This window comes from Coregonus clupeaformis, unplaced genomic scaffold (assembly GCF_020615455.1).
Source record: "Coregonus clupeaformis isolate EN_2021a unplaced genomic scaffold, ASM2061545v1 scaf0042, whole genome shotgun sequence".
Lineage (NCBI taxonomy): Eukaryota > Metazoa > Chordata > Actinopteri > Salmoniformes > Salmonidae > Coregonus > Coregonus clupeaformis.
The window spans coordinates 1,009,776-1,024,370 of record NW_025533497.1 but is presented as its reverse complement, the minus strand read 5'-3'; the positions used below and the strand labels follow the sequence as shown (position 1 = coordinate 1,024,370).

At 43.9% G+C, this 14,595-nt stretch overlaps 1 protein-coding gene across 1 annotated transcript; it reads left to right on the top strand.

Annotated features, from left to right (window-relative positions):
* The first annotated feature begins 707 nt into the window (after positions 1-707).
* On the top strand, positions 708-14,436 carry LOC121543378 (putative cation exchanger C521.04c). The gene is made up of 20 exons (XM_041853196.2): positions 708-991; positions 2,591-2,737; positions 2,999-3,114; positions 3,271-3,376; positions 3,754-3,870; positions 4,000-4,061; positions 4,656-4,808; positions 5,173-5,358; positions 5,568-5,667; positions 6,197-6,338; positions 6,923-7,106; positions 8,933-9,032; positions 9,168-9,286; positions 9,644-9,681; positions 9,784-9,950; positions 10,074-10,213; positions 10,595-10,689; positions 13,449-13,527; positions 13,690-13,798; positions 13,903-14,436. The coding sequence occupies exons 1-20, from the start codon at positions 922-924 to the stop codon at positions 13,974-13,976; spliced, it is 2,304 nt and encodes a 767-aa protein (XP_041709130.1). The 5' UTR covers positions 708-921; the 3' UTR covers positions 13,977-14,436.
* The last annotated feature ends 159 nt before the right edge of the window (positions 14,437-14,595 follow it).

The following is a 14,595-nucleotide window of genomic DNA, read 5'->3' as shown; positions in this document are numbered from 1 at the left end:
GATTTATTGATTGAGATTTGTGAATAAAACATAGATTACATCCTATTTAGGCAGGTTATTGGTCACCAAACATTGCTTTAAGTTGTGATGGTCCTTAGTTCTGTAGTCCAACATTTGTTGGAATAAAGTTTTTTTTCCACATATAGTTTTTAAGGTCTCTACTCAGTATGAAATGTAATTTTCCTAGGTAAAGTAAATAGGCCAGGGATGAGCAACTGACAGCACACGGCCGGTCCCCTTTTGAAAGCCCTTGGTTCAATTTCCCCAAAAAAATACAACAACAAAAAACATCATTGTTTTAGGAACTCAGTCGGGGTCTCAACTTACTGCTGCAAGTTAGAATTGTAGAATACAAAATATGCTATTTCGAAATGTGGTTGTGCATCAGCAATTTTTCTCTTGTTATTACAGTCACTGATAGTCATTCAATTAGCCCACCATGTCAGCTAACATTTTTTAGATTGCTAAATTAGTTTAGAGGCCAGCTGACCCAATTTGGGATGATGGTTGCATTACAAGCTTGGTCCCACATTGAATTTGTTAGTTTGTCTCACTCAGATATCATATTAAAAACTGTAAACAACTGCCCCCAGCCCCATCAAAGTTGCCCATCCCTGAAATAGGTCTACACAGCATGACAGAATAAACATATTATTCAAGAGAAAATATTTGATCATAAACAGCGTAAGCTATGAATTGGATTTTCAAACAAAGTTGTTTTATATTTAGAATGTGGCCACAGCACATGACACAGAGTCACTACACATCCCAGAATGCAGTCGATGGACAGGGAAAATATATGAGGATGATCTACAATTCCCGCAATGTTTAGGAAGCGCACAGAGAAACTGTGAGGAAGGGGACTGAGTTGATAAAACTGGCGTGGTATTAGCTCTATGGAAAGTATTATTATCAACAATAATGTCCCACATTAAAGCTCCTATCGCTGATACGGAGAGGCGTAGGCGGAGGTCCACGGCTGAAAGTTCAGGTAAGAACAAATCGTAAACTTTCCTTCTATCAATCGCCGCGGGTTGTTTACCACGCAGCATTCGTGCGTTTGCAACATTGTAACAAATGTAGTATCGTACATAGACACAGCCCTTAAGATACACTTCGGCATTTGTTTTGTAATTTTCCTAGAAGGTTCAACGACATTTTGAAAAGCCTATATTTGTGGCTTGTCAGTTAGTGTTCAGTAGTTACCTTTGATTATAATCACCTGTGTTGTGTATGGGTAGGCTGCTTTCCTTAGATTCCCACATAATTGAATTTGAGCGGAGGAGCCCCTAAATAACTTTAAACACTTAATGTAGGATAACCAGGCCTCACAAACCTGTTTACTAATATGTATGAAAAATGAATTTCCTGTGATGTCCATCTGAAAACTGCTTGTTAATTTGCTCAGACCCAATATTTATTTCAGTTCACAGATATTGGAACCAGATTCTGAAAATAGTTTATGGACTCTTATTACCAGAGACATTGTAGGCTACACTGGACTATAACTTAAACCAGGGTTTCCCAAACTCTGTCCTGGGGCCCCCCTGGGTGCATGGACAGAGTTTGGGAAACCCTGAAAGCTACAGTAGTGGTAAGATTATGACAACATGAGGAGGAAAGCTCCATTTTAAGACAACACGTCAACATGAGGAGGAACGCTTTCGCTAAATTTGGATTTAATTGAAAAGATGATCAATCTGCTTTCCCTCAGATTATGAGAACTGTGAGTCCATTGATTGACTGGCCCCTCTCATAATTGAAGTTGCATGAAGACGATGTCACATGTCGATAAAGAATCCCTTCCCTTTGTTCGGTTAGGAGTCTTGGGACTTCTTGGGACAGTGATGCTCATCTTAAATCCTGTGGAGATGTGTAAGCTTAGGGAACGTCAGGTCAGGAGAGTGCATGCTTGATTTACAAGTAATTGTTGCTCTCATGATTTTCCATGTGTGACCATTTCAAATTCTCTGAATTGAACTTAGAAAATACTGCTTGTCCTTTTTAAAAGAGATGAAGTTGTAAGATTATCTTGCTCACCTCTCAAAGTGGTAAACCTCATTGGCTGGCACCACAGAGGCATTAAAGAGGCAACATTTTCGTGCATCAGCATAGTGTTTGGTAGGTCCACTGACTTGATATCCATAGAGAATGTCATCAGTCACACCAATCTAAGATTTGGGTGTCGCTGCATGTGACTGTCAGGAGCATTCCGTTAGTCACACACTGACTCGACGGATTTAGCGCATTGGTCCACACAGGTTTCACATGACCTGACCAACTGGGACCCAGAGTTGTTCCTGATGAGGAGAAACTCCTGGCCCTAGTTATGCCATATGGATTCGGTTTGTCTGGCAATGTTGAGTTTAGTTCTCTGGGGGATACCTACCTCTACTAATAAATGTATAATTTCTTTCTGAACGCTTTATGCAAGTTTACCTGCATCTTCTTAGATGTAATTTGTCCCCCATTTTTTGTTACCCTACACAAGTTGTATGTTGATGGATAAATGAAGAAACACTTCAATAGTATAATAATGGAGACATTGAAGGGTAGGTTATGTTTCATATCAGTGTTTGTTTCTCCTCAGATACCCAATGGGACCATGACCCCCGGGTCTACCGCCGTACATCCCAGTGTGACAGACTGTGTGTGGACATTGGCAGCCATGTGGCCGAGACCACCTCGCCAGACGTCTCCCACCAATACACCCCCAAATTGCACTCTGCAAACAAAGGTGAGGCTACAGCCTGTCCTGGCAGCACATACTGTCACAACCAACACTGACTGTTTGCAAAAGTACCCATGATGCTCTGTACAACCGATAGCATTGGTGTAATTGAGTTTTCTGGGTTGGCTGAGCTCTACACTCTTAGGAGAAACAAGATTCATGAAAATCATTTTGAAATGTCAGTTTGTTTGTGATACTTAATTTTTTCCTAATCTTGGCCGTACCATTTCATCCATTTGTTTGGCACCTTGGTGTCTATAACCTCAGGAAGCACCACTCCTTTTCACTACGGGGAAGAGGTCTGGCAGGATGACTCGAGCTTGAAGACCACCATCCGAGCGGAAAACGAAGTAGAGGCAAACAAACTGGCCAACAACTACAGGGTGGGTGAAGTGTTGGACACTACAGAGAAAAAAAAGCCTGTTTTGTCTTCCATGTAAAACAGTTTTAATTTGAATAATTTACAAAAGATACCTTCCACTTGGAATTGATGACGTGTGTGTGTGATGGTATCTGGTTGTATGTGTGCACATGTTCAGTTTGGCTTCAGAAAGTGGAAGAGTCACGTGACTGAGAGGCCCATCGAGGACAGGTCGGACGTTGTGAGGGAGCTCTACTCAGAGCTGAACTTTGTCAGACCCCAAGGTTAGTGTCTGTCATCCTGCTCCTAATTCACTTGCCCCCTGCGGAACCACTAATATGACGGTCATTAGAAAAAGGTCTGGGTCGTGTTCAGTAGTCACCAAATGGAAGAAAGTATCTCCCCGTTTCGGGGGCAGCTATCTGAACGTCCAATAAGAGACGTTGGTTTTTGTTTTCCGTGGCAACCTTTTAAAAAAACATTTAGCTACTATATGCCCTAATGAACATGACCATGGCTTGATGTGAATCATTTTGGAAATGTTTGGGGAAAAAATACTCAAGATTGTAGCGTTCTATAGCTATAGAGTGGACACTATGTTGAATAGAAGACACTATTTATGTCATTCTTTTTTTTTTTTACATCTCCCTTTTGATTTCAGGTTCTTTGATCACTTGTGGAAACATAACGTACTTGATTTTATTTGGATGGTGGATCTCTTTAGCCTACCTCTTGGTTTGTCCTCTAATGTTTCTGACCATCATTGGAGTTCCTTATGGTATGAATCCTTTCATGTAATACCACCTTATTTTAATTTAATTTTCAATAAAATCTGGATGACTTTACATCGGGATGACGTGAGTCCGAATTTCGACTCTAACATTTGAAGGTCTTGAATCTTTTTTAGGGAAGCTGTGTTGGAAGTTATCATGCTACTTTCTGTGGCCATTTGGGAAGTCCATACTAAAGGTAAGAGTTATGGCAGTGATTGATTATGCTATTGTCTTGGCTCAATCTCCATTGATTATTGTCTATTCAGGGTGACGTTTAGATGGTGGAACCAGCCTGATTGCTGTGTTCATCATTCTCCTTGCTCCTCATACACCATTACAACAACTAGGTCAAAAAACTCAACAATAAATAACTAAAGACTTGAACACCCAGGTATATTCATGGTTTTGTTATAAGTGTGTGCAATTGTCACCTCCAATACTCACACTCTCTGGGCCCCATTTTAACAGTGCTGTAGTCAAACTGATGCTCCTGATACTATTGCTTAGTGCTGGACTGTATTAATAAGGTTTAATAATGCATTATTAAGGCTCTTATTTATGTTAGGTCTAAGCAGACAATACAGGTGTTGTTTTTACTTCCATCTGTCTCCCTTGGTCTCTCACACATTCTCTCCCTCCCTCCCTCCTGCTCTCTCCTTCACTCCCTCCATCCCGCTCTCTCCTTCACTCCCTCCCTCCATCCCGCTCTCTCCTTCACTCCTTCCCTCTATCCCGCTCTCTCCTTCACTCCCTCCATCCCGCTTTCTCCTTCTTACACCTGGATGTTTAGCCCAGCAGCCTGGTCCGGCGATGCTGTGTGAAGTTCCCTCACTGCGAGGCCATCCCAGAGGAAGCTGACTCAAAGGAGGTGAAGGAGTCCACGCCCCTGCTCATGCCCCCTTCTGTCCCCATCGAGGTCCCCCCACAACGGACGCGTTACTGGGTGAGGCTTGTCCCCTCGCCTATCACCTGACCAGTGTGACTGACCCGTGTGGGCTAATATTTTCTCAAGTAATATTTATGTCAAAAGTTATGTCCTTATAAGCGTATGTTTTCCTTATGTGGATTGCGATGGAATGTGTTTGGTTTGGTTTGATGACTGGTTAGTCTGACCTCTAAACTCAATCTGAGAGCCCGATTGGCTGCTCTGTTTTCAAGATTTTGCCAAGACCTTTTCATAACCAGTACTTGTCACGTCTCTCCCCGCTGTGCGTGTGTGTGTGTGTGTGTGTGTGTGTGTTTGCATGTGCGTCTGTGCCTGCTTGCTTGCCTGCCTGGTCTCCTATGCTGTGCCCTGCTGGGTGCAGTGTCGTGTCAGTACCTACGTGTGGCTGTTGCTAGGCTACCCTCTCCTGGGGCTGATCCACGGCCTGGCCTGCTTCCTCTCCTGGATCCTGGTCTTCACCATCCCCGTGGCCAAGATGAATGCCCGCATCCTGACCGTCATCCTCCTCATGCCTCCCGAGGACGTCCACATCTGCCGGCTGAAAAAGGTGGAAGCGCTCATCAAGGTCTTCCCTTTCCATGTAGTGTTGACATTATCACAGCCACTGAACTAGTTACCACTTTAATCCAATCCATTAACTTGGCCCTGTGGATTTCAAATCATGCCAGAAGGTTTTTATTAGAGGAATCCTTTTCCTAGATTTGAAAATGTATAATTTGATGATTGCTTTGCTATGTTTTTCTGTCTCTTTTGCAGCCCCAAGGGTGTGAGAGCCAAGTGCTTCTCTGTTGCTACCACGCCTTCAACTGGTATTACTACAAATACACCATGGACGGAATCAATGTCTTTGCTGTCAGTATCCTTTAACAGACCATTATGGCACATCACCTGACTGGTGGTGGCGTTCCAGGTCGCTTAGTTTTTTGCAGTCACACGGCTTAGATGATCAGATCTGGAGAAGTGTTTGACGTCCTAGGAACCACATTAATTTGCTACAGAGATATTCTGAGCTTGGCAGCCTGACTACAAAAAAGATGACCTGGAACGCCTCCAAGGAGCTAACGGAATGTCCTGCCAGTTGCACGTTTTACCCTGTCCAGCAGGAGTCAGCATTTCTGCTCAGTGGTTCTTTACAGTGCTTCACCAGTTTGTAGGTTCTGTAGGAGAATCACACAAGTCAAACTGCTTGAGAAAAGCAAACAATCAGTAGGTTTGAAGGGATCAGTTTAAGCAAGGCGTGGTGCACAGTTGTTAATTTTATTCACACAATGAGTAGCCATTTATAGATCCATGCTTCTGCAATGTAGTCGATATCCAACACAGCGTTGTAGACTTTCCACACCAATTGAACCACTGGTGATCCTTAAAGCAGTGTGCCTACCCAGACCTGCTGCCCCTGGTCATCACGACCCTGGTGGTCGGCTATGTGGACACAGAGAACCAGTTTGTCAGCTCGGAGGCCAAGTTCACCACTGCCGTCAGCTCCATCATCCCACTGTCCTATTACATTGGCATGGGCATCGCCAGGTAATCCCACAGGCTGCTCTGCCAACATGGAAACAATACCAGAACCACAATAAGAGGCTAGCTTGGAGACAAATTATTCTCATTGTGTTGAACAGATGTTAAGTCCACATATGGCGGTTAAGCCACACGTAGAGTTTATATGATTTACATTTTTGTCCTGTTGTGTTATGGTGGTTAACCAAAAGTGACAGTGGTTGATGAGTCTGAATGTTTGTGGGGGATATAATAATGTGCTTGTGCTCCGACAAGGCCCTCTGAATAGAATCACTCCGGAGGCTGGTTTATAGTTCTGTCGAACTGAATTCGGTGGTGGTAAACTTCAGTATTAGTAGTTCAAATGGTGCATCTCTCTGCAGTATCTCAGCTCAGAGTAACATGCTGTCTGTCTCTGCAGTATCTCAGCTCAGAGTAACATGCTGTCTGTCTCTGCAGTATCTCAGCTCAGAGTAACATGCTGTCTGTCTCTGCAGTATCTCAGCTCAGAGTAACATGCTGTCTGTCTCTGCAGTATCTCAGCTCAGAGTAACATGCTGTCTGTCTCTGCAGTATCTCAGCTCAGAGTAACATGCTGTCTGTCTCTGCAGTATCTCAGCTCAGAGTAACTTTGCGGTGGGAGCGGTGGTGAACGCTACGTTTGGCTCCATCACAGAGATGACCTTCTACATCACTGCCCTGCTGAGGGGTCACCAGGCCGGCTCCAAGTGCTATGAGGAGGTCGTCAAGGCCGCTCTGACTGGAACCCTGCTGGGCTGTATTCTCTTTATCCCAGTGAGTGGCACCTAGACACACACACACATCTCACTGACATACACAGAAACATTACTCTCCAAGACTGACACACAAACACCAGTGTTAATTTCCTCAACAAAAATAGTGACTAAAATATTAGTCAAACATCTACTTTTCAGTGGCAGTTGACAAGACTATAACTGACTAAATAGACCCAGAAAACTAGAACTAAAGGAAAATGTTCTGTTCTGCAGTGGAAAGGAAGTGCCACACCCGGCATATACAGCCTAGCCTACATCAGCTGGTGAGCTGCGGGGGAGCAAGTGATGTGTGTGGCCAGACAGCCTTCGCTCCGGCTCCGCCTCCGCCTCCGATTATACACATCGCTAAGGAGACTCTCTTGCTTCCCCGTAGCTAACCAGTTACCACCAGCCTTCTAGTTAGATACCCCTTGCCTGGTTAAGAAACACAAGATGCTTCACGAAATAAATAAAAATAGCAGCTTTAAGTTGAATAGTAGAACAACAGTCTAGCTATGTTTTTCCTCTCTCCCTTGAGTATAGAAACGTTTTTGAATTTGTAGACTCGCTCAACCCTCGCACTTTCCCCACTGCATTTCACAGCCTGGTTCTGTAGCCAACATATTAGCCACTTCTCCCTCTTTTCCTGAGAGAAAACGGCTTGAGTCTAGCCCTTACCTTTTGAAAAGATATGACCCATAATACCGACACTCCGTTCTTTTCTTTCTATGGTGCATTGGCAAGACACATTTTTACATTTATAAAGCAGGCCGTTCTAAAACTAGGCTACTTGCAGACCGGACTGTTAACCATTTGTTTAGGCTACACCTTGTTCAGTCATGTTACCGCATTAGCTAGCTAAAGCCAACTATCTGGGGCGCGTTCAGCAGGATGCAACGTTTTGCAACGTTCAGATAGAAATATGCTATGTAGAACAAACATGCCTCTCTGACATGTTGAATAAGGAATAACGTCGGCTCTATTCATGGTATTTTTATCTGCAATGTTTTTCAACTGAACGTGGCCATGGTAAAATTACCAGTAGCCTATATGCAAACATTTGGTGGCACAAAAAGGAAAATGGATAGCAAACAATTTATTGACTAAATCCCTCTTGTCACCACACTATCTGACTGGGTAAATAACTTTATTTTGACTTAATGTGGACCCAGCACTTGGACCAGGACTCGAGCACGGGGACTCGGATTTCAACCATAGGTGATTCTGACTTTCACTCAGCCTCGAGCACAGGGGACTTGGGACTCGATTGGGACTGGAGGTTTAGTGACTCGACTACATCACTGGGTGAAACAGTCATTAGCTCCTGTACTACTTCTGGACATCAATATGGCTGCAGCGTCTGGAACGTTGAGAACAATGGCAATGACACGACCGAGGGATGGAGGTGCAACCCATACTACTTTGCCAATACTTTGTGGCACCATCTGGTGATTTTGCTTCTGTGTCTCTCTCTCTCTCTGTGCCTCTCTCGCTCTGTGTCTGTCTGTTTTGTATGTAATGTGTAATATCTATGTAGGCTGAATTAGGAATTTACATGGCCAGATAATTGTTATACATTCTTATATATGTTTGTCATATTTCTGCTGTTGGGAAGAGAATAGGATGTTATGCAGAACAATCTGTTGGTAGGACAAGGTTATGCATCTTTGTGCACATGGAAGTCAGTGATTTCAAATGACAATGTGACTAAGACTTAATTATATTTTAGTCAAAATGACTAGACTAAATCTAAAAGAAGAGTGCCAAAACTAACACTGACACACAGCCAATGGGCATATATGATTGCCAAACTATGTTGACAGTCATTGTCTCCTGTCTACCCAGGGTATCAGTATGATCATCGGGGGCTTTAAACACAGGGAGCAGAGGTTCAACAGCCGCTCTGCAGGGGTCAGCTCAGCTCTGCTCTTCATATCAGTAGGAGGTAAGAGAGTGCACACACACACACACACACAGAAATATAAACACAGATGCACACACACATACGTAAGCACACACACACATCTGAACACACACACACTCATCGACTAACACGTTCACACACTGTCCTGTCCCGCAGGCGTATTTGCCCCAACCCTGTTTTCCAAGGCCTACGGTAGCCTGGTGTGTGCAGGCTGTACCAGCTCTCCAGCCAACATTAGTGGGCCCTTTACCTGTAACGACTGCCACTATGACATGGTTGGTACCTACATCTCCTACTCGCCTGCTGCATCATCATCTAAAGCATTACATTGACTGTGCTGCTGGGAAGCGTCTCTGGGTCAAATAATACTTAAACTGCACTTGATTGAGCTTACCTGGACCAATGGAACCAAAGACCTAGTGGCCAAAAGGGTTAACCCTAACCCATCCATCTGGCACTCCAGACAGGCTTCATTCAAGTATTTGATTGAAAACAAGTATGATTTCAACCCACGTCTGTAGTGTAGTGACTCATGTGGAAGTGTGTTATGATGATGTCGTGAGGGGTGGTTGTGGGTAGCCCCAAATGCTTCAGCAGGTATTAAACTAAAACCATACTCTCTTTCTCAACAGAGTGGAAGTAACGAGCCCTTGTATCTCAGACACATTGAGTGAGTACCAATAAAATACCCATTCTGTCCCATGGTTTGTTGGTGTTACCAGCCAGTAGGCCTGCTACAATGTAGTTACTTGCTGTATGGCTTGTTTCCCAGGCCTCTGGTGTACACCATCTCTGTGTTGCTGCCTGCCGCCTACCTGATCGGCCTCATTTTCACCCTGAAGACCCACTCCCACATCTACGACATCCAAGTCAGTGACGGGCACGACCACCACCAGGTTCAGTGCCCACCGGGGGGCGTCAACACGGCCGGCGCCAGCGGTGAGCCCCCCTGCAAGCTTTTCCCATAAGTTGTAAACTTTCGTGGTGTTGTAGTCATATTGTATAGAGGAGCTGGAATGTGTGAGATACTTCATCATGTTGGTTTCTATTGTGTGTGTGTAGGCGGTCACGGCACGGTCGTCCACTGGTCCAGGTTGAGGGCTCTGTCTGTACTGATCATGGCCACACTGCTAATGGCCGCCTGTGCCGACCTCACCACGGAGCACATCAAACCCATCCTCGACCACTCCGCCATCTCCCAGGTACGCCCACACCTGAGCCATGTTCATTAGGCGTCAGCGTAGCAAAATGTTGTGCAATGGAAAATAAACATTTGCGTTTCTTATTGGATAGGTTCAGATAGTACCTCCCCGTTTCACTCCATTTTAAACTGCGTCCTTCCTTTTCATTCCCATTGAACAACACACAGAGGCCATAACCAGGGGGATATAATGTGATTAGTGTAATTGGGTAGAAAATCACTCTGGAAAGCTCATTATTGAAAGCCCCTGTAACTTTATAACAACTGAATTTTACACTCATGATGCGACCTGCTGCGACCTGCCAAACAACTTAAATGTGTTGTGTCCTGACTGTGTAAAAGGATAGTGCAATGTCTCACTGTCTGTCATTCGGTTCTGCAGTATTTTATAGGCGTGACCGTGTTGGCGATGGTGCCGGAAATTCCCGAGATCTTCAACGGAATACAGTTTGCCCTGCAGAATAACATCAGTCTCAGGTATGCCACTATCACGCTCTTGATACTGCGTTTTCACTCTCCTGATGGATCTTGTCTCGTCATGCATAACCTAGTCTCTCTAGACAGACCGGTTGCCTCCCACAATGTACCAATGTTCAAGCATACATACACTGTACGTAAACCAACGTCAGTTTGGCAGAGAGGAAAGGGCGGAGTTGAGCGCCGGGGAAAATGTCCAGAACTCTGCTGTAAACATTTCTGGTAGCTAGCTAGATCAGGGGTGTCAAACGTACGGCCCGCGGGCCGGATCAGGCCCGCAAACGGGTTTAATCCGGCCCGCGAGATGATTTTGGGGAGAAAAAAAAAATAAAAAAATCCACTGGATGGCGCAATAGCAATTGTGTTAAGCAAGCAAACTGTTTATACCGGGGCAGAGCAAGTAGGTCAAGCACGTGCAGCCAATGAGCTACTTTGTTTTGCCCGCGATATTTATTACGGCTTCTACTTTTAACATTATGTGCTTTGGCACCCTCATTGCCCCAATATGTCTCTGTCAAAAAAGAGAAAAATGGACGCAGAGTGTTCCAAGAAAAATGGTCATCCTATTTAATCACGGAATTGAATGGGAAAGCTGTATGTTTGGTGTGTTCAGAGCATGTTGCAGTGCTGAAAGAATATAACCTTCGTCGCCACTATGTGAGTCTTCATGCCGACAAATATGACAACTTTCAAGGACAGCGGAGATGAGAGAAGGTGAATGAACTGTTGGCGGGTCTGAAGAAACAGCAGTCTGTGTTTACTCACAGCCGAGACATCAGTGACGCTGCAGTGAAAGCTAGCTACCTCATTGCTAATGAAATCGCAGTGGCTTCAAAACCATTTAGTGAGGGTGAATTTGTAAAAACATGCATGATGAAGGCAGCGGAGATTGTGTGCCCTGAAAAGCGGCAGGCTTTTTTGCAAATATCAGCCTGACAAGAAACACAGTTGCAGACAGGATTTCCGATCTTTCAGTGGATTTGGACAGCCAGTTGAAGCAAAAAGTAAAGTCATTTATTGCGTTTTCGGTTGCAATTGATGAAAGCACGGACATTACAGATGTTGCACAACTGGCCATTTTTTTCATCCGCGGAGTTGATGACACATTGACCGTCACCGAGGAGTTCGTGGAGTTGGTGCCGATGACAGATACAACGACAGCAGCTGATATTTTTACCGCACTCGTCGGCGCGCTGGACAGGGTCGGAGTGGACTGGTCCCGCGCTGTCAGCCTGGCTACAGATGGTGCGCCCTCAATGATCGGGAAAAAAGCAGGCGTTGTGACAAAGTTCAGAGAGAAAGTGCAATCTGCAAATGGAGGACGTGATTTTTAGACTTTTCACTGTATTTTGAACCAGGAGGCTTTGTGTTGCAAGTCATTAAAGATGGATAACGTCATGAAGGTGGTCATCCAAACTGTTAATTTCATCCGATCCAGAAGCCTGAATCACCGTCAGTTTGACAGCCTTCTCAGAGAGAAAGACCACATCTATGGCCTGCCATACCACACTGAGGTAAGATGGTTAAGCCGAGGTGCTGTGCTGAGGCGTTTCTTTGATTTACGAGAAGAAATTGAACAGTTCATGGAAGAAAAGGGCAAACCAGTGTTAGAATTTCATTCCGCAGAATGAATGCCGGACCTTGCATTTATGGTGGATGTTACAGAGCACCTGAATAACTTGAACAAACAGCTGCAAGGGCGCAACAAAGTTGTCACGCAGTATTATGACAGCATACGTTCTTTCAAGTTGAAGCTGTCATTGTGGGAGACGCAACTTGCCGGTGGTGATGCAGCTCACTTCCCCTGTCTGAAAAATGTGTGCGCGACCCAACATGTGGCAGACATGAAGCGGTTCAAAGATAAAATAACTGGACTGTTACGGGAGTTTGAGCAACGCTTTCAGATTTATGTTTATATGTTTTTATGTTGATGTGCTATTGTTTTTAATTGATTTTATTTTATTTGTATATTTAACCTATTCTTGACTCTGTGGTTCTTGCACTTGTTTGGGGACCAGGATTTCATTATTTTTATCTACATTTCTGCCTGAGAAATGACACCCTGATATAGTTCTGTGATCTGTGAAATAGTTATGTTAATCACTGAGGCATTGTGTGTTTGTGTTCTTTTTCTTTAGAATTTTCAAATAAACTTGACGTGTTTTATGATTAATAGTGATGTTGTGCTTGTACTATTTTGGACACACTGTCCTCAGGCTCCAGCTTTATGTTGTATGTTGATCGTATTAAAACAAAGAAAACAATCTGAAGTTGTTGTTTTTAAGTTATACATACCATGATTTTTCCGGTCCGGCCCACTTGGGAATAGATTTTCCTCCATGTGGCCCCTGAGCTAAAATGAGTTTGACACCCCTGAGCTAGATGGAGCTCGCAGAGGATATTTTCAATGAGTGTATTTCTCAAGTGAGTAGTTTGCATGAGCCATGACGTAAGCATTACAAGCTTACAACAACCACTGACTGGCTGTGGCTAAAATTAGCCTAGCTATCTGTGTCCGCATTGTGTGCCCACCTCTGTCATGTTTCTTGTGTGTCTGCCTCTGTCATGTTTCCCAGGGGATTGTTTTAAGCCCCACCTACCAAAACTCTTAATTTGTTGGGAGAGTTGTCTGTCTGAAGAGCACCCTTATCGAATTGGCCATGAAAATCTGACATGATTTCCAGAACAAGTGCTGTTGCCCCCTAGATCTGGGATTTTCGAGACTGTGTAACCTGACATTGATTTGTTTGTCTGTGCAGCTTGGAGGTGGGAAACTGTATAGCAGTGCAAGTCTGCATGATTCAGATTCCCTTACTCATCTTGTTCAACACTTTCTATGTAAGTCGTTTTAAGTCAATCTACATTGTGATTAATTGCATCAGATGTAATAATTTTCAGTATCAAACTTGTTCTTGTACATAAAGCCTCAGGTTTTGATAGTAGACTGTAGCAGTCAGAGGTGAAAAGATCCCACCAAACATGACTCCATCTCTTTTCCAGGATGTGGGGTTCGTGCTCCTGTTCAGTGACTTGCATCTTTGGGCCAGCATCTTTAGTGTGATTGTGGTCAACTACATTTTCATGGATGGCAAGTCGGACTACTTTCAGGGTAAGTTGTTGTGCTTGGTTCACATTGCTATGGCGCTTGGTTGTAGTAAAGATCCAGATATCACGGATTAGACTGAATTCCAAACCCCTCTGTTTCCTCTGCAGGCACTGCTTTGGTGGTGGTTTACCTCATTCTACTGGCGTTGTACTTTTTCGCCCCATCTCCCCCCGCCTGTTGAGCTGTTCCGCAAAGAAGAAACTTCAACTCCCAGAGTCCTTTGAGTCACTATTTCTAGGAGCTGCTTTGTTTGTGTTCAAACTATTATTTAATTGCCATGTCGATTTATATTGTCTCTTTGTCTGTCTTTCAGTAGTATTCCTAAGGGCTCGCAGCGAAAACCTTTTGAAATGCTTTGCAGCGGAAGGTCCATGTTGTCCCTCCATTTCAATCTGTTTTCTTCCATTTGTGGCTAATGAACATGACCCAGTTCTGGGCATCAAGGGCCCTTTACCTTTTGGAATGATTTGCATTATGATTTCTAAATGAACTTACCTTCTATTTTATTTAAACATTGCACATCCTGAGGTGTATGTAAACAATGTAGAAGACTGAAGATATATTTTGTAACAAAGAATTTATTGTCCCAATGTTTTTTTTCCAGTAGGATTTTGGCAGATTAAAATGCAGATGTTGTTAAAGCAGGGTTTGTAGAGTATGCTAATATCAATGTGTAAAGTGGTCACATTTGTGCTTTGCATTCATTGGGGTTTGGGGTATTAAGCTCGGTTCATATGGACCAAGAAACCTACACAAGGTGTAACGCTAGGCTCTGTATGGGAAAAGGACAAATTGTCACG

What these genes read in the sequence shown, in the direction of transcription:
- LOC121543378 (XM_041853196.2), top strand. Translation starts at nt 922, where the DNA reads ATGTCCCACATTAAAGCTCCTATCGCTGATACGGAGAGGCGTAGGCGG. An exon ending in CATCATTGGAGTTCCTTATG is followed by an intron (nt 3,871 to 3,999) that starts GTATGAATCCTT and finishes AATCTTTTTTAG; the next exon opens with GGAAGCTGTGTTGGAAGTTA. An exon ending in CACAACGGACGCGTTACTGG is followed by an intron (nt 4,809 to 5,172) that starts GTGAGGCTTGTC and finishes TGCTGGGTGCAG; the next exon opens with TGTCGTGTCAGTACCTACGT.